At 39.6% G+C, this 19983-nt stretch overlaps 1 protein-coding gene across 2 annotated transcripts in view; it reads left to right on the plus strand.

The window, feature by feature from the left end:
• LOC133656006 (gamma-aminobutyric acid type B receptor subunit 1-like) overlaps positions 1-19983 on the plus strand; it is a 507931-nt gene that overhangs the window by 160464 nt on the left and 327484 nt on the right. The window contains exons 1-2 of one of the 2 annotated variants that reach the window (XM_062056725.1): positions 3933-4019; positions 14645-14811. In XM_062056725.1, the coding sequence (XP_061912709.1) occupies positions 3974-4019; positions 14645-14811 (213 nt within the window). In that variant the 5' untranslated portion in view covers positions 3933-3973. Of the gene's footprint in view, positions 1-3932; positions 4020-14644; positions 14812-19983 lie in introns of those variants that run through there. The other variant, XM_062056726.1, reaches the window with a different exon arrangement.

The following is a 19983-nucleotide window of genomic DNA, read 5'->3' on the forward strand; positions in this document are numbered from 1 at the left end:
TTGTTTAGATTTGGAGAGCAGTGCAAAAAGAGGCAACCAGAAAGTTAAAGGCCTACTGAAATGAATTGTTTTTATTTAAACGGGGATAGCAGATCTATTCTATGTGTCATACTTGATCATTTCGCGATATTGCCATATTTTTGCTGAAAGGATTTAGTATAGAACAACGACGATAAAGATTGCAACTTTTGGTATCTGATAAAAAAAAGGCTTGCCCCTACCGGAAGTAGCGTGACGTAGTCAGTTGAACATATACGCAAAGTTCCCTATTGTTTACAATGATGGCCGCATGAAGTGAGAGAGATTCGGACCGAGAAAGCGACAATTTCCCCATTAATTTGAGCGAGGATGAAAGATTTGTGGATGAGTAAAGTGCAAGTGAAGGACTAGTGGGGAGTTGAAGCTATTCAGATAGGGAAGATGCTGTGAGAGCCGGGGGTGACCTGATATTCAGCTGGGAATGACTACAACAGTAAATAAACACAAGACATATATATACTCTATTAGCCACAACACAACCAGGCTTATATTTAATATGCCACAAATTAATCCTGCATAAAAACACCTGCGTGTTTGTTACGCTAGCTCCTAGCTCCTCTGCTAGCTCCTAGCTCCATAGAACACGCCAATACAATTCAAACACCTGATCAACACACACAATCACTCAGCCCAAAAGACCGTTCACCTAACCCAAGGTTCATAAAGCTTATATATTTTTTAAAAGTTACGTACGTGACGCGCACATACGGTCAAGCTATCAAATGTTTAGCAGCCAAGGCTGCATACTCACAGTACCTGATATTCAGCTGGGAATGACTACAACAGTAAATAAACACAAGACATATATATACTCTATTAGCCACAACACAACCAGGCTTATATTTAATATGCCACAAATTAATCCTGCATAAAAACACCTGCGTGTTTGTTACGCTAGCTCCTAGCTCCTCTGCTAGCTCCTAGCTCCATAGAACACGCCAATACAATTCAAACACCTGATCAACACACACAATCACTCAGCCCAAAAGACCGTTCACCTAACCCAAGGTTCATAAAGCTTATATATTTTTTAAAAGTTACGTACGTGACGCGCACATACGGTCAAGCTATCAAATGTTTAGCAGCCAAGGCTGCATACTCACGGTACCTGATATTCAGCTGGGAATGACTACAACAGTAAATAAACACAAGACATATTTATACTCTATTAGCCACAACACAACCAGGCTTATATTTAATATGCCACAAATTAATCCTGCATAAAAACACCTGCGTGTTTGTTACGCTAGCTCCTAGCTCCTCTGCTAGCTCCTAGCTCCATAGAACACGCCAATACAATTCAAACACCTGATCAACACACACAATCACTCAGCCCAAAAGACCGTTCACCTAACCCAAGGTTCATAAAGCTTATATATTTTTAAAAAGTTACGTACGTGACGCGTACATACGGTCAAGCTATCAAATGTTTAGCAGCCAAGGCTGCATACTCACGGTACCTGATATTCAGCTGGGAATGACTACAACAGTAAATAAACACAAGACATATATATACTCTATTAGCCACAACACAACCAGGCTTATATTTAATATGCCACAAATTAATCCTGCATAAAAACACCTGTGTGTTTGTTATCCTAGCTCCTAGCTCCTATGCTAGCTCCTAGCTCCATAGAACACGCCAATACAATTCAAACACCTGATCAACACACACAATCACTCAGCCCAAAAGACCGTTCACCTAACCCAAGGTTCATAAAGCTTATATATTTTAAAAAAGTTACGTACATACGCAAAAAAAAGTTGCGCACATACGGTCAAGCGATCAAATGTTTAGAAGCCAAAGCTGCATACTCACAGTAGCACGTCTGCGTCTTTGTCATCCAAATCAAAGTAATCCTGGTAAGAGTCTGTGTTGTCCCAGTTCTCTACAGGAGTCTGTGTATCGAAGTCAAAAGTCCTCCTGGTTAGAGTCTCTGTTATCCGAGTTCTTCCATCTTGACTGCATCTTTCGGGAATGTAAACAAAGAAGCGCCGGCTGTGTACTGTTGTTGCTGACTACGTTCGAAAAATACGTCCATTTCGCACCGACAACTTTCTTCTTTGCTTGCTCAGCTTCCTTCTCCATAATGCAATAAACATGATTGCAACAGATTCACGAACACAGATGTCCAGAATACTGAGGAATTATGAAATGAAAACAGAGCTTTTTCGTATTGGCTTCAATGTGGAAGGCATACCCGTGTTCGCCGGGCTACGTCACGTGCATATGTCATCCTCAGAGGCGTTTCGAACCGGAAGTTTAGCGGCAAATTTAAAATGTCACTTTATAAGTTAACCCGGCCGTATTGGCATGTGTTATAATGTTAAGATTTCATCATTGATATATAAACTATCAGACTGCGTGGTCGGTAGTAGTGGGTTTCAGTAGGCCTTTAACACAAGACAAGACAAAAGAAGCAAGCAAGAGAGATAAGGGAGAGGGAAGGGGAGCGTCCGTCCTCGATGAGTGCCAGAGAGAAAAAATAAAATAAAAAATTGCATGAATAAGAATTTCTGTCAAAGTGCACATTATTATTGTGAGGATTTTCTATTGGTTGAATGCAGAGAAGAGAGGCGGAGCTTGACAAAAGCTAGACTTTATTTTATTGCTAATACACAAGGTACAAAATGAAAAGTAAACCACAAAATTAGTGTTTCCAAAACGGCTAACAAAAAGAGACAGCATAAAGAGACAATATCTTTTACGCTGAGTAGGCAGTGATAAGAAACAGATGGAGGATTGTTTCTGGATGCATGTCAGATCATTCCCTGACTGTCATGCTCAGTGGCTTCTTTGCCATTTGTCTTTGTCTTCGTTTTTCTTCGAGGAGGGTAAATTACTTTGTGGATCATAGTGGATTGTTCACCAATGACAGTGCACAACCATGTTACTTTTTCTACCATATTTCTTTCATCTTAATACTTCCTTTGGGTCTTCATCTAGCACTCGGGACTATAATGGCAAACGTTTAGCACCATTCTTCTGACAATTCGCAATGTCAAATTGTACATGATCTTTTTCCTGAGCATTCAGTGGGACTTTTTTACATATCCTTGACTTTACGGAAAACTCTGAATTATTCTCTCTTTCATCATTAATAGCAGAAGTGCTGCAGTTTTTTTTATCTTGGTAAAACAATGACTGGTCTCAAAAGCAATTATTTGGGGTTTGGAAGTTTAAAGCCTGCATCGATACAGTGATTCTTAATGTCACCATCATTCTACCATTGCTATGCTGGCAGGACACGTTAGCTCGCCAACATTTAGAATCTGGCCTGAAGAACAGACCCACATTCCAATAAATTAAAGTTAAAGTACCAATGATTGTCACACACACACTAGGTGTGGTGAAATTTGTCCTCTGCATTTGACCCATCCCCTTGATCACACCCTGGAAGGTGAGGGGAGCAGTGGGCAGCAGCGGTGGCCACGCCCGGTAATCATTTTTGGTGACTTAACCCCCAATTCCACCCCTTGATGCTGAGTGCCAAGCAGGGAGGTAATGGGTCCCATTTTTATACTCAGGTTTGAACTCACAAACTACCGATTCCAGGGCGGACACTCTAACCCAGACCTGGGCATTGTACGGCCCGCGGGCCGCATCCGGCCCTTTGCGCATCCCTGTCCGGCCCGCGTGAGGCCAATCATAAATTACAAAATACATTTCAAAAAGTATCTATGTCGAGTGTGCAATACAACGGTGCTGCTTTTGTTTTGAAAAGCGTTATTTGTATTACTTCCGTGTGGACGTATGCGCGTGTGCGATTGTGAGTGAATTGAACGGCGCAATTACAAATTACAAAATAAAGTTTAAAAAACGTCTATGTCGTGCGCGCAATACAACTGTGCTGCTTTTATTTTGAAATGTGTTATTTATGCCGTATGTCCGGGGGGAACCTGTGAGTGAAGGTGCAAAGAGACAAGTGAGGAGATGCTAAAAAAAGAAAAGTTGATGACGAATGGCGTGTTTTGGACTGGCAAGTATTTCTTTACATAAATTAATGGTAAAGCCGTGTGCTTAATGTGTGGTACACAGCTTGCTGTGTTTAAAGAATATCATGTTAATCGCCACTACACGAAGAAACACGAGGGAAAATACCGGAATGTGTCTGATGAAGCGCGCGCAAGGGAGGCTGATGCGTTGATGGTAAAACTGCAAACCCAACAAGGACTTTGTGCCATATTTCACACCCCCAGAGATGCAGCCGTCAGGACAAGTTTCGTCATTTCTCACAAAAGCGCCAGAAAAAGTAAGGCGTTTTCTGACGGAGAGTTTATTAAGGAGTGCTTATTGGACTTTGTTGCACTGATAATGCCCGGAGACTTGGACTGTTTTTCGCTAACTTTGGATGAGAGCTCAGATGCAGTCAATTAAAGAGACAACCACAGGTAATGACTTGTTCACAGAGGTAAATGCGTGTTGGGACAAGCTGGCAGGTGTGACAATCCAATCCACTTTATTTATATAGCACATTTAAACAACAAAATGTTTCCAAAGTGCTGCACAACAATATTAAAAACAATATTCAAATATTATCCTTAGCTCCACCAATGACTGAATAAAAAGAAAAAACAATTACATATAAAACCAATATAAAAAACAATATAAAATAAATATGATTAAAAACTATTTTTAACAACAGATGGTTGTCCAAATCTGATGGGGGAAAATGTTGGATAATGCAGGATAAAGTGACCATCAAAAGCAATCTGCTTTTGTATAAAGTTAAGTTAGGTTAAATTAAATTATTATTATTATTATTAATTATTATTATTATTATCATCATTATTATTTATCTTACGGTATATCAAAAATAATATTGAGCAAAATTTAATTGAAATATTGTCGTGTGGCCCTCCAGCAGTGCTCGGGTTGCTTATGCGGCCCCCGGTGAAAATTAATTGCCCACCCCTGCTCTAACCACTAGGCCACTGAGTATGTCACATGATATACATAAATATACAATAATTTGTAAGGAGCTACAGTATATCTAACATTTTCAGTGTTCCAGCCATAAATGGCATTTCAGATGTGCACATCATTCATATCTAAATAGCACTAGTTGCAACCATCGTAGATATTTGGGGTGCTGAAAAAAATCAATTCACAAGTGAATCGGAATTATTTATTCCAATTTAGAATTTCCAATATATATTTTTTTTAATTCTTAGTTTTTTTGGAATTTATTTGTAAAAATACGTTCTTCAGCCCTTCTCCACGCTTTCTCGGTGCATGTACTGTATATACCAAATCTCAGCAACCAATAAGATCCTCTGTAATCTGTCACCTTTTTTAAAAAGTTTTTATCATAATTTTATACCAAATAATATATTGCGAGAATCGTAGTGAATCGAGAACCGATTTTGAACCCAACAATTGGAATATAATCGAATCGTATCGGATTCACATTCGTAATGAATATATTAAACATTCCAAATGACATTCCTCAAATATATTCACCACATATAGAATTACATAAATAATTACAAGTAATAGACAATCATACTTAAATCAAAAAGTGCATAGCTTTAAGTGCATACATATCTATTTGACACTTGCAGTAAATAACCATAATCAAAGACACTTTAAAGTTATAAATGTTTCCATTGCTTGAATCTTAAACATCCATCCATGCATCCATTTTCTACCGCTTATCCCTTTCAGGGTTGCGGGGGGTGCTGGAACCTATCTGAGCTACAATCGGGCGGAAGGCGGGGTACACCCTGGACAAGTCGCCACCTCATCGCAGGGCCAACACAGATAGACAGACAACATTCACACTCACATTCACACACTAGGGCCAATTTAGTGTTGCCAATCAACCTATCCCCAGACATCCATCCATCCATCCATTTCCTACCGCTTATTCCCTTTTGGGGTCGCAGGGGGCGCTGGAGCCTATCTCAGCTACAATCGGGCGGAAGGCGGGGTACACCCTGGACAAGTCGCCACCTCATCGCAGGGCCAACACAGATAGACAGACAACATTCACACTCACATCCACACACTAGGGCCAATTTAGTGTTGCCAATCAACCTATCCCCAGACAATGACTTATAAATATATATTGCTTAGACATTTGGCATTTCAGAGACAATGATTACATGTTGTCGTGTCCATCAGAATGAATAGAGGTGGCTAAGCTAATGCGAACGCTAGCCCAAACAGTTTAGCCCTCGAAATAGAAGACGGTGATTTGTTCCTGTAGCAGAGAGACAGAATGCAACACAAAATCCTAGACAATAACATACAATTTTTTTATAAAGGTGAAAAGTAATTTCATATGAGGGAAATAAGCATTTGATCCTGTAACCAGCCAAGTAATCTGACCCCCACAGACTATGTGCGTATGGCACATAAATTGGTCCTGTCCCTTTAAGATAGCACTCATAACTCAACTCGTTATGTGTACAAAAGACACAGAAACACGTTTGTTCAAAAATACACCACCACGGGCAAGACCAAAGAGCTGTCAAGGTACCACTGTAGACCTGCACAAGACTGGATAGAGCTACACGACCACCAGCAAGAAACCTTTTAAGAAAGAGACCGCTACTGACGTAATATTTCATACATGGAAGAAATACAAAATATCTATAAATGGTTGATTTATATAGGCTAGTAAGGTAAAGTTTTTGTACCTGACAATACAAAATATCTGTTAATTTTCACCTGGTGTGGTAAAGTTGATTGTGGGAAAGGATAAAGGGGAAAAAGTTAAAATATGATCAAATATATACATTTAATAACAATCAATAAAAAACATGAATGGTTAATAAGAAATGATCAAATATAATCTATTTAACCACTTAAAATAATAAATGCAATGGAAAAAAAGTTAACAAACTAACTCACAAAATCCAGGCTAACTCATTCAATTGGGTCTCAATTATGCACGCTTGAACGCACCACATCACCCAGATGCTGTGCTGAGTTGCACTCAGTGAGGTTGTTGTCTGAATCCGCTGGCTATAAGAAGCTCCTTAAACCATCCGCAGTTCATACATGAGCGGGGGGAGCGTGGCACTCTGTTTGAGAAACAATGCATTAGCCACATTGTGTGGCCAACAACCGACTTCAAATTTTGACTGACAAAAGCAATGTTTCCTCCAGCCAGGAAAAAATTCTTAATTTTGTTTTTAAATTTTTAACACATTTTTCTTAAATTTGGGTTATTTTAAGTATTACTTATTTCCTGGGTACAATGATTTCACACAGCGCAGAGCAACTAACGCTACTACAACAACAGTGAACTTTGGGACAAATGATGATCCACACCTAGTCCTTTTGAGCCTGAGTACATGGAGGATGAGCTAGAGTACAAGTTGTAAAACCTGTGTGCTTGGCAGTTCCAGCTATAGTTCAGTTCAGTTCAGTTTCAGTTTATTTCGAACATGCATACAATACGATACGATAATGCATCACATGTTTCCAGTTGTTTCATTACAGCAAGTCCGAAAAGGAGTAGGAAGAAGCAGAGCTTATTTAATTCTAACCCTTTTCATTCTATAGCAATTTCATCCCATTTCTTTGTTCTCTGTAACACAAAAGTGAATAAGTAAATAATAAATGAATAATATACCATAGTAAGTAAACACATATAAATACATGAATGATCATTATCTCAAAAAAAAAAAAAAAAAAAAAAGGGTTTAAGATGTTTATCATAATTATTGTTTGTGTACTTTGTGAACACTTGTAGTTTGAACAGTCTCTTAAACTGAATCATATTGGTGCTTAGTTTGATTTATTTGGTTAATCCGTTCCATAATTTAATTCCACATAATGATATGCTAAAGGTTTTAAGTGTTGTATGATCATACAAATGTTTTAAATTAGATTTTCCTCTAAGGTTATATTTCTCCTCTTTTGTTGAGAAGAATTGTTGTACATTTTAGGTACTAGGACTTTACTCTTGGTACTTTGGCTCAATCCGAATTCTCCCTCTTCCCAGTTCCCCCTTCTTCTTAACCCCCACTCCCCTTAGCTTAAGCATCTAGTGCCATGGCAATGTGTTAAATATATGCCCCTAGCCATTCAGACGTCACTCAAGTATTCAGCTTCAAACCCGTTGCAGGCTTGTTGAGCCGTGAAAACATACAATAAACAAACAATTGAAAATGTGGCTTATGTGGCTGTGCTTTTTACTCTTTCTACATTGATACAATAAATAATATAGTTACAGCTCTTTGAGCAAAGTATAATGAAACTTCTTTTAACAAGCGATAACAAATATAACAAACAATTAAAACGTAGCCAATACCGGTATATGGTGTAGCAACTGATGAACATCTGAACAAAACCATGAGCGTCATTATTATGAAAATCAATAATGAAGCGTTAGGGGTGTAACGGTACACAAAAATTTCGGTTCGGTACGTACCTCGGTTTAGAGGTCACGGTTCGGTTCATTTTCGGTACAGTAAGAAAACAACAAAATATACATTTTTGGGTTATTATTTACCAAATTTGCAAAATCTTCCACCAAAAATATTTTTCTTAGTGGAATATTTGATGTGAAATAATCGGAACCTTGGATAGGTCAATAATTCATAATAACATTGATATTGATTCAAAATTATGTTTTGAGCAATGACAGTTTGAAATAAAAAAAAAACAGCTTTGTTTTATCGGTCAACATTGTGTCAGGATGTGGAGTTTTTCGCAGCTTACTGCGAGGATTGTTTTCCCGTGATGCAAACGGACTTGACCGGGCATCGGTAGAAGGTAGGAACATGATTTATTCTTGAACTTAAAGTGCTACAAAAAACAGAAAACAACCCGAAGGCGAGCGTGCCTAACGCATGTGAAAGCAAAGGCAAAAAAACTTAGGACATGAAACATGAAACTAAAAAACTCACTAAACTGTGGCATGAATAAACAAAACTTACGTGGCAAGAACTATGGCATGGACAGAGCAAACACAGAGTAGATCCAACATGGGCAGAGCAAGAAATTAACATTGTCAATTTCTAATCAAAAAAGGGTACAAACAAAAAGCGCTCACAGCGGAGGCACAAAACTTGGCGAAGGGAACAAAACAAACACATAGGCAGAAACTATGGACATGAAACAAAACTTACTTGGCAGAGCATGAATCAATGGCATGAACAGAGCAAAATCAGAGTAATGTCGCCACCACGACTCACTGGCAAAACAGGCTTGAATAATAATGTCATGATTGAAACAGGTGCGTGAGTCACATGAGGACAGGTGAAACTAATCAGTTGTCATGGTGACCAAACAAGGAAGCGTAAAAACAGAAACTGATGGAGTTTTAAACAAACAAGACATAACTAAACAAAACATGATCTAGACCACAGATCATGACACATTGCAACTTTTTCTAAATTACATTTCACCTTTAAGCTTTTTTATTTCACTTTTGTTATGTTTTTGTTTATTTTAATAGTATTTTTAGAATGTGCCGTGGGCCTTTAAAACATTAGCTGTGGGCCGCAAATGGCCTCCGGGGCACACTTTTGACACCCCTGCTATAGATAATAAAAAATTAAATCTGATAAATCTATGGATAAAAAGCAGAGCCTGGCAACACATGCGCGTTTATCATAACTCTCTCGCTCTCTCTGTCTCTGCCCCTCCCACACGAATGCTGCTGCGCGCACAATTTGTTTTGTTTTTAACCCCTTCTTAACCCTGAACGTACATTGAAAATACACGCAACCCTAACTCAAAATGCCGGACATTTGAGGCATTTAAGAAACTCCGCCCTGACAGCTCCGTAAAAGAGGACATGTCCGGTGAAAAGAGGACGTATGGTCAGTCTATCGTAGCCCGTTAGCTGCTAGCATGCCGTGTGTTGTGCCTCGGTGTGCATTGTTTACACAACGTGCGTTACGCTACTTAATATGTTTTTGATTGATTGATTGAGACTTTTATTAGTAGGTTGCACAGTGAAGTACATATTCCGTACAATTGACCACTAAATGGTAACACCCGAATAAGTTTTTCAACTTGTTTAAGTCGGGGTCCACTTAAATTGATTCATGATACAGATATATACTATCATATATACCATCATCATAATACAGTCATCACATAAGATAATCACATTGAATTATTTACATTATTTACCATCAGGGTTGTGGGGGGGGGGGGGGGGGTGTATGGACATCAAGTAGTGGACATAGAGAGAGAGAGAGAGAGAGAGAGAGAGAGAGAGAGAGAGAGAGAGAGAGAGATCAGAAGGGATAAGAAAAAGAAAAAGTATCTGCATTTGATTGTTTACATTTGATTATTAGCAATCCGGGGAGGGTGTTAGTTTAGGGTTGTAGCTGCCTGGAGGTGAACTTTTATTGCGGTTTTGAAGGAGGATAGAGATGCCCTTTCTTTTATACCTGTTGGGAGCGCATTCCACATTGATGTGGCATAGAAAGAGAATGAGTTAAGACCTTTGTTAGTTCGGAATCTGGGTTTAACGTGGTTAGTGGAGCACCCCCTGGTGTTGTGGTTATGGCGGTCATTTACGTTAAGGAAGTAGTTTGACATGTACTTCGGTATCAGGGAGGTGTAGCGTATTTTATAGACTAGGCTCAGTGCAAGTTGTTTAACTCTGTCCTCCACCTTGAGCCAGCCCACTTTAGAGAAGTGGGTAGGAGTGAGGTGGGATCTGGGGTGGAGGTCTAGAAGTAACCTGACTAGCTTGTTCTGAGATGTTTGGAGTTTAGATTTGAGGGTTTTGGAGGTGCTAGGGTACCAGGAGGTGCATGCGTAATCGAAAAAGGGTTGAACGAGAGTTCCCGCCAGAATCCTCAAGGTGCTTTTGTTGACCAGAGAGGAAATTCTGTAGAGAAATCTCGCTCGTTGGTTAACCTTTTTGATTACCTATTAACCTTTTTGATTACCTTGTGGAAACTTGTTCGGTACACTTCCGAACCTAACCGGAACCCCCGTATCGAAACGGACCGTTACACGGACCGTTACACCCCTATGAAGCGTATAACTTACTTTCCCAGACTACTCTTAGTTTGCTTTCTGCCATCGTTTTTAGCAGGCATAGTGTAATATGTGAAGTTTCTCCTTTCCCTCAATATTCTAGGGAGGTCCTCGAGCTCACTTCGCTTCGAACAGGGGTGTCAAACATTCGGCTCGCGGGCCTGATCCGGCCCGTGAGCCGAATGCGGTATGAGTTTGCTAAGTATAAAAATTAGCCGCCTTTTTTTAATGTCAGAAACTGCTGTTCTAAATGTGTCCACTAGATGTCGCAATAACAATTATTTGTATCTTTGTAGATTATGCTACATTTGTAAACAAAAAAAAACCACATGATGTTAGAACACCAGTCGAGGAAAATGAGTAAACTACATAAATAACATCCTGTAATTTGATTTTGATATCTTTTTATCTTGATAGATTGAAAATTAACACCGATGAGTTGACTGATGAGCATTATCACATTTTTTTTTTCAGAAATTATAAATAACGACAAATAAAGATAGAATACTATTAACCGTGACATGTAAAAAAAACAACAACATTATGATTTGTACATTTTCAGAATGTGCTTGTTCTATTTTTAAACAAAGAAAACAATCTGAATTTGTCTTTATTTTTAAGTTATCGTGCCGTGATTTTACCAATCCAGTCTACTTAGGAGTGGATTTTTTCTCCATGTGGCCCCCGATCTAAAATGAGTTTGACAAGCCTGGCTTAGAGGGCTCTACGGCTCTCACACTTGGCCCTTCTCCATTACCTGACGGAGAATTCGGACACCACTTGATTGATGTGAACGCACAAAAAAAGAGGGAAGGGCTAAAACATGGGGTTTGGGGGGGTATTCGGGTTAAGCCTTAGCCCTTACCTCAACCCTAAAGGAGAATTGTGACATCACTTGCTCGACGTGAACGTGCAAAACCAAGGGCGAAGTTCTAAAACACAATCTAAGTGTCATGATCTGTGGTCTAGATCATGTTTTGTTTAGTTATGTTCTGTTAGTTTTGGACTCCTTTTAGTTCCTGTTTGTGCGCCTCCCTGAGTTTGTTTTGGTTGCCATGGTTGCTAATTATGTTCACCTGTCTCTGATTAGTGTTCGGCCGCTCACCTGCTACCCAAGCACTAATCAGAGGCATTATTTAAGCCTGCCATTGCCAGTCAGTCGGCCTGGCATCATTGTTTGATGCAATGCCATAGTTCATGCTGTTTGTTCGCTTCATGCCTGGTCCACGTAAGTCTTGTTTGTTCAGGTAGTAAATTTCCTAATTTATGATTCCAGTGCTAAGTTGGGTTTCTTTAGTTTTTCGTGCGAACGGCACGCTTTCCTTTTGCTTGTTTCCTGTTTTTGGTTTAAGCTGTGATAATAAATCATACTCCTACCTTCACGCTTTCAAGTCAAGTCAAGTCAAGTCAACTTTATTTATATAGCACGTTTTCAACAACTTTTTAGATTGAACCAAAGTGCTTTACAGGTTAAAAAAAGCATGGAGCAAACAAAAAACAAAAAACTAAGCAAAACAAAAACAAACAAAGAACATAAACAATGAATGTGCTAAACAAGATAGTGCAAATGCAATACGGTAAAAGGGGTCGAAAAAAACGTTTAAAAATGTGCAGAATAAAAATAATAATAATAAAAGTGAGACAAATTGAAAAATACAACTAAAGCGAAGGGGTGGGAGGGGGGGGGGGGGCTAGAAATGGTGGCCTAGTGGGCGGACTCAGCTCGGGTCAAAGGCCAGCGAGAAGAGGTAGGTCTTAAGGAGGGTTTTGAAGACACCCAGGCTCTGGGCTGACCTAATGTGGAGGGGAAGGCTGTTCCAGAGCTTAGGGGCGGCAACGGAAAAGGCTCTGTCCCCTCTGGTCTTTAGCCTGGATCTGGGGACCGCCAAAAGCATTTGGTCAGCTGACCTCAAGGCTCTAGACGAGGTATGGTGATGCAGCAGCTCGGTCAGGTATTGTGGGGCCAGACCATTTAGGGATTTAAAAACATTCAAAAGTAATTTAAAATCAATGCGGTGACGGACAGGGAGCCAGTGGAGTGAGGCCAGCACTGGGGTGATGTGCTCGCGTTTGTTGGTACTGGTGAGGAGACGGGCAGCCGCGTTTTGCACAAGCTGCAAACGGCGGAGTGATGCCTGATCAATGCCAGCGTGCAGTGAGTTATTGTTGTCTAGCCGGTGTGTGATGAAGGCGTGGATAGCAGTCTCCAGGTCGCTCTGGGAGAGATAGGCCTTGGTCTTTGCGAGGGTTCTGAGATGGTAAAAGCTGGTACTAACCACTGAGCTGACCTGTTTGGTGAATTTGAAGGCACTATCAAAGATCACACCGAGATTTCTCACGGAGGACCGGATGTTTACACCCAGAGGACCTAGAGCACTGACAAACGAGACTGGAGATGTATAGCCGAAGATGATGATCTCGGTCTTGCTCTCATTAAGGTTGAGGAAGCTTTGTCCGGAGTTGTCCGTTCTGCATCCCGGGAGAACGACCCCGCAGTGAGCTGCGACCCCGTGACACTAAGGGGGAGAATTAGGATTCCGTTTTAGGTCTGTTACAATATCTTTGTGGGATGTGTTGCTCCAAAGGCAACAGGTCAGTGCAGGGCACTTGTGTTGAGGCTTGGTTTAGCTACGGCCTCTAGTGGTGGTCGGACTGAGCCTGGAATAAATTAATTCCGCTCTGATGACCACTGGATGATGATTTGATTAATGAGGTGCATTTGTTAGAATTGTGAAAGTAGTATGCTCGGTGATGAAGGTAGAAAAGGGGGCTGAGGGGTTAGCAGGAGAGCAAAAGAGGTGGAGGTGATGTTGTGGAAGATAAATGACGGCTATGTTATGGGAGTGCAAATTCAAAGTGGTTTGTGAAATATAGAAAACAGCCTCCTCCTCTTCCTCCTCCTCCCGCACTCCCGCCTCCTCCTCATCCTCCTCCCCTCACCCTCACCCACACGCGGCCGCTGTGCTGCTGCAGTCAGCCTCAGTCTGCCGTCAGCAGTAAACCTTCTCTCCTCTTCCTCCATCCGTGAGTCCGCATTTGGAATACCTTTTTTTATCTTGAGACCTTTTCCTGCCAGCTGGTTTCTCCTGTTTCCCTCCACTGTATGAAATCAAACAGACGTTGCTCGTGTTCTGCAATGCTCCAGAACCAGTGTGCCCATTTGGAGCCGGGAATGTAGTCCGGTTGACGAACGGATACCAAGTGGCTCCGAGTGCAATCAAACCCTTGCAGGCTTCTTTTGCTGTAATGGATTTTTGATACATTTTTGTTGGCGTTCCTAGAAACGGTCTGAACTTGAGAGTGTCAGCACCTTGGGCAATGTTCAAAGACAAGTTCAAAGTGCAGCTGAAAGAAACATCTGGAAGTTCTGTTACCTGGGACTAACACTGGTTTATTCCCCATCCGACAAAGTCATTACCTAATAGTAATATGTTTCCTTGAGTGTTGATGGATTAATTTCCTCACTCATAAGCCTCAAAAAGTTCTGTTGGAACAAACTACACTTCATCAAATAGTTTTGAGCCTGAACTGCAGGACCTCCAGCCATCATGGCGCCGCTGAACCGAATCAACCCTCACAGCGTTTCCACTCTCGGTTTGTCTCTGACTCTGACACTCGCTGTGCTCCTGTCCTGCTCTTGTCCAGCTCTAGGCAAGAAGAAGCTCTACATTGGCGCTCTCTTTCCCATGAGTGGAGGCTGGCCTGGAGGACAAGCCTGCCTCCCTGCCGCTAAGATGGCCCTGGCTCTGGTGAATGAAAGGACCGATATACTGCCAGACTATGAACTGGAGCTCATTCATTATGACAGTATGGTGAGTTTTTTCTTATTATATCGATGTATAAACTGCATTTTTTGGATAACATACTGCATGCACTGTATATTGAACTAAAAACTAATGAGACATTCTTGGATGATGCATTATCATTGGAAGTGCTTTGGAATCCTCTTTGTTGTTCTCTCATATGCCGCCCCAAGCTTGTTTCTTCATTTGTTTACTGAATAGATGAGGAGCACACGTTCTGTCCCTCACTTAATGTGTACTGTGTGGAAAATCAGTACCCGTCTGTAACGAACCAAAAGTTAGAACAATTTGATACTTGTACAAACCCCAAAACCAGTGAAGTTGGCATGTTGTGTAAATCATAAATAAAAACAAAATACAATGATTTGCTAATCCTTTTCAACCTATATTTAATTAAATAGACTGCAAAAACAACATACTTAACGGTCGAACTGGAAAACGTTGTTATTTTTTGCAAATATTAGCTTATTTGGAATTTGATGCCTGCAACATGTTTCAAAAAAGCTGGCACGAGTGGCAAAAAAGACTCGGAAAGTTGAGGAATGCTCATCAAACACTTATTTGGAACATCCTCCAGGTGAACAGGCTAATTGGGAACAGATGGGTGCCATGATTGGGTATAAAAGCAACTTCCATGAAATGCTCAGTTATTCACAAACAAGGATGTGGCACCACTTTGTGAACAAATGCGTGAGCAAATTGTCGAACAGTTTAAGAACAACATTTCTCAACGAGCTATTGAAAGGAATTTAGGGACTTCACCATCTACAGTCCGTAATATCATCAAAAGGTTCAGAGAATCTGGAGAAATCACTGCACGTAACATTGAATACCCATGACCTTGGATCCCTCAGGCGGTACTGCATCAAAAACTGACATCAGTCTGTAAAGGATATCACCACATGGGCTCAGGAACACTTCAGAAAACCACTGTCAGTAACTATAGTTAATGATTATTTGCACAAAAAAAAAGAAGTTTCTCAGTTCGAACATTAAATATTTTGTCTTTGCAGTTTATTCAATTAAATATAGGTTGAAAAGTATTTGCAAATCATTGTATTTTGTTTTTATTTCACAAATTACACAACCTGCCAACTTCACTGGTTTTGAGTTTTGTACCTCTACACCTTGCATCACTGAAAACTTCAATTTTAACATTGTGTGCCTGGCATATGGACACCATATCCAGAGAAATAACTATTTTATAACACACAATCCGAACTCACCAAAGCAGTACCACAAACGGAAAACTGGTAGTGCCTTAAAGAAGTACAATTTTGAAGAAAAAAATCTGCTTTTCTTACCTTACCTTTGGCACCTGTTTTGGTGCATTGGTGATCCCCTTAAGTCCCAAAAATATGAAATCAAACCATGGAGGCATGGCAGAGATGTTTTTAAAACAATGTTGCCTTCTTTCAAAGTTGTGTCAAAAGAGTCGTTTGGAATTGTAGACTTATATTTTGCCTTAGTTATGTCAGAGAGTATCTCTAAATATGGTAGTGGTTTACCTGAAGAGGTTTGTGTGAGTCCACCATTTTTATCCAGCTGTAGTCCAAAGTTGTAGTCAGTATGTTCCGTATTTTTCTCTATCCTCTTGTTGTGGGGCAGACTGGCTCGTACATGCACATGCATGCTAAAATCCTCCACCGTTGTAATTTCTAATCTATATCTAGTCGACTTGGAAGCGCTGAAAACTACACATGGCTGACAGGGCGGAGACACATTCGAAGGGTTTTGGCCGAAAATCATAATATAACCCCTTTAAGTTGCATTTTAATTTTTTTTTATAACACCTGGTGGCCACAACAGTTCATAAAATGAAGTTTATGACACAGTAAATTGAATTATGCTGGCAGGTTTGTTCCTGGATACTTTCTAATAAGCTTCTGCCTTGGAGACTTTCTATCCGTAAGTAACATGCAGCTATAATTATTTGATTTATTTCTTTTTATTTGCAAATGTGGTGTTTTAGACTGCAATATTGTTCAATTACGTATGTCTAGCTTGTGTGATATTGTGTGCTTATGTGTGTGGATGTTGTATAGCTGCCAACTGCCAGGCTAATAGCCCACCATGTTTACCTTTTGTAAATTACTTCACTAAAATACAAGAAAAGAGCAACCTTGTGTGCATATTGGAGGACATTCAGCTGTAACTGGCCGTCCAGCTTTGCACAAGGAAATGTGCTGCAGGCTTGCTTGTATAGGAGTGCTTATATCAGAAATGTTAAATGTTAGCTGATATAATCTGATACTTTTTGTTTTATATTGGAGTGATATCCGATTGTCTTTTCTTTTCAAATGTTAGATCTGGGTTATTCAACATTTTCCAGGCCAAATACCTGCAAATTGATGGAGCTAGGACCCCATTCGTATGTGTCTTGTATACAATTGTGTTTTAAGTTAAACTGGTCCTAAAGGTAGCTTGTTATTGTGCAATATTCCTCTAACGAGGAGGGATGGCTGAATACAGGAGGTCCTCGGGTTATGAATAAGTTTTGTTCTACACAAGGATGTAAGTCGAGTTTTAGTGTAAGTCAGATCTTATACATAAAATATACATGAATGACCTCAAAAGTCAGTCATACCGTACACAGAACACATTAAAGATATTTAAAATACACAGGTAAAAATATTAAATACAATGAGTAAATGAAACAATAATAAAACAATAACTCCTTATGTGAGCTACCTTTCTGAGACAATTATTAGTTTAGTTTTTTTCCACCAGCAGCATTCCAAAGCCAACCACACGAGCATCACAAATAAACATCCTAATGGACTGCTTTGAACTAAATTATAATATTAATGTTTATTTAAGACATACAGATACATACAATAACCATTACACTTACTTTTATCTCTGTGGTTGATTTGCAGTCGTATCTATTTTGTTAACCCCTGCTGTTGTTGTTCATATGTTTCTTTCTTTTTAAAATATAGGCAAGTCAGGAAGGGTACCGTATTTTTCGGACTATAAGTCACAGTTTTTTTCATAGTTTGGCCGGGGGTGCGACTTATACTCAGGAGCGACTTATGTGTGAAATTATTAACACATTACCGTAAAATATCAAATAATATTATTTAGCTCATTCACGTAAGAGACTAGACGTATAAGATTTCAACCGATTTAGTGATTAGGAGTTACAGATTGCTTGGTAAACGTATAGCATGTTCTATATGTTATAGTTATTTGAATGACTCTTACCATAATATGTTACGTTAACATACCAGGCACGTTCTCAGTTGGTTATTTATGCGTCATATAACGTACACTTATTCAGCCTGTTGTTCACTATTCTTTATTTTAAATTGCCTTTCAAATGTCTATTCTTGGTGTTGGGTTTTATCAAATAAATTTCCCCAAAAATGTGACATATATGTGTTTTTCTTCTTTATTATGCATTTTCGGCCGGTGCGATTTATACTCCGGAGCGACTTATACTCCAAAAAATACGGTAATCTCCTCTTCGAGATCTTGTAACAGCACAGAATCAATGAGAACTTTAGCATTCATGAACATGGGTTGGTTGTATGATGTCTAATGCTCTTTAGGCCTGATCTACTAAGATTAAAATAACGTGTTAAATAGCGTGTTCAGACTAGGTGTGTTGCGTGTGATCTACTAAGACTGTGTGTACAATTGATAAAAAGTACAAAAGTGGCGCACACCGCTGTTTTTAAATGAGGATTTTCCCGCCATATTCATATTATTATGCTCTCCAACTTGTGCTGTTTTGCAATGTTGCTTAACAAGCAACACACCTATAATTTGTAGAAACTTTTCTGCAGTACAATCGCAATCTTTAGACAACAGAAACTTTTTTTAGCACACTGACACGCTCTGCGGGTAGGCTGTGATCCAAATGCAAGAAAATGCATATGGCAAGATGTTTTTTGTCATATAGGAGATATATTTATAATTAGGGCTGTCAAACGATTAAAATATCTAATCGCGACAATCACAGTTTGTTCATAGTTAACTCTAAATTAATCGCAACAATCACAAATCAATCAATCAATAAATCAAAGTTTATTTACATAGCCCTTAATCACAAGTGTCTCAAAGGGCTGCACAAGCCACAACGACATCCTCGGCTCAGATCCCACATCAGGGCAAGGAGAGGGGGGCAGAGCAGAAAAGATACGGCAGATCATTCGGTCTAAAAAGGGTCTATTTAAAGGCTAGAGTATACAAATGAGTTTTAAGATGGGACTTAAATGCTTCTACTGAGGAAGCATCTCTAACTGTTACCGATAGGGCATTCCAGAGTACTGGAGCCCAAATAGAAAACGCTCTATAGCCCGCAGACTTTTTTGGGGCTCTGGGAATCACTAATAAGCCGGAGTTCTTAGAACACAGATTTCTGGCCGGGACAAATACAATGCAATATATACGTTACAGTAATTCAGATAGATATAATGTTTCAGCATTAATAAGTGTACCCTGGACAGATACCATATTTTTCTGACTGTAAAGCACGCCGGAATATAAAGCGTACTGTCGATAAACGGGTTTGTTTGAGTCTATTTTCATACACAAAGTGTACCGGATTATAAGGCGAATTAAAGAGGTCATATTATGATTTATTTTTTTCTACATTTAAAACACTTCCTTGTGGTACACATACCATGTAATGGTAGTTCTTTGATCAATATTTTGCATAGATTATGTTTTACAGACCGTCTTCAAGCTGTTTTCTGACCGTCTCTTTAGGATTCGCTATTTTGTGGGTGTATTTATTCACATGGCTCCTGTTGTAGTTATTAGCAATTCCATATGCAGTCTACTGACATTTATACAGTAAGTTAGAACTGTAAGCTACTTTGTACTACTTAGGCAACAGCGGAGGATGAATGCCCCACAACGAGATAATAGAGAAAAACAAGGAGGCTATTGACTATGGCGCAAACTACGTATGCGGGCGCACGCAAATTTTCGGGACCTAGGCAGATCCCAAATACAGAACAGGGGGTACCAACAGATAAGAATAGAAACAAAAAAATTGAGTCAAATCGAAATAAATATGCCAGATCATTTATTTTAATAGGTGCTAGTTTGGGGTCCTTATACACACTCCATAATAATACCCGTATGTTAAAGCACATTACGTCTGACTACGATCGCTGTTATGCGGCAACAATCAATTTAAGCAGTGCGACTTTATAGTTTACCAAAGTT

Source organism: Entelurus aequoreus, linkage group LG08, assembly GCF_033978785.1.
Source record: "Entelurus aequoreus isolate RoL-2023_Sb linkage group LG08, RoL_Eaeq_v1.1, whole genome shotgun sequence".
NCBI lineage: Eukaryota > Metazoa > Chordata > Actinopteri > Syngnathiformes > Syngnathidae > Entelurus > Entelurus aequoreus.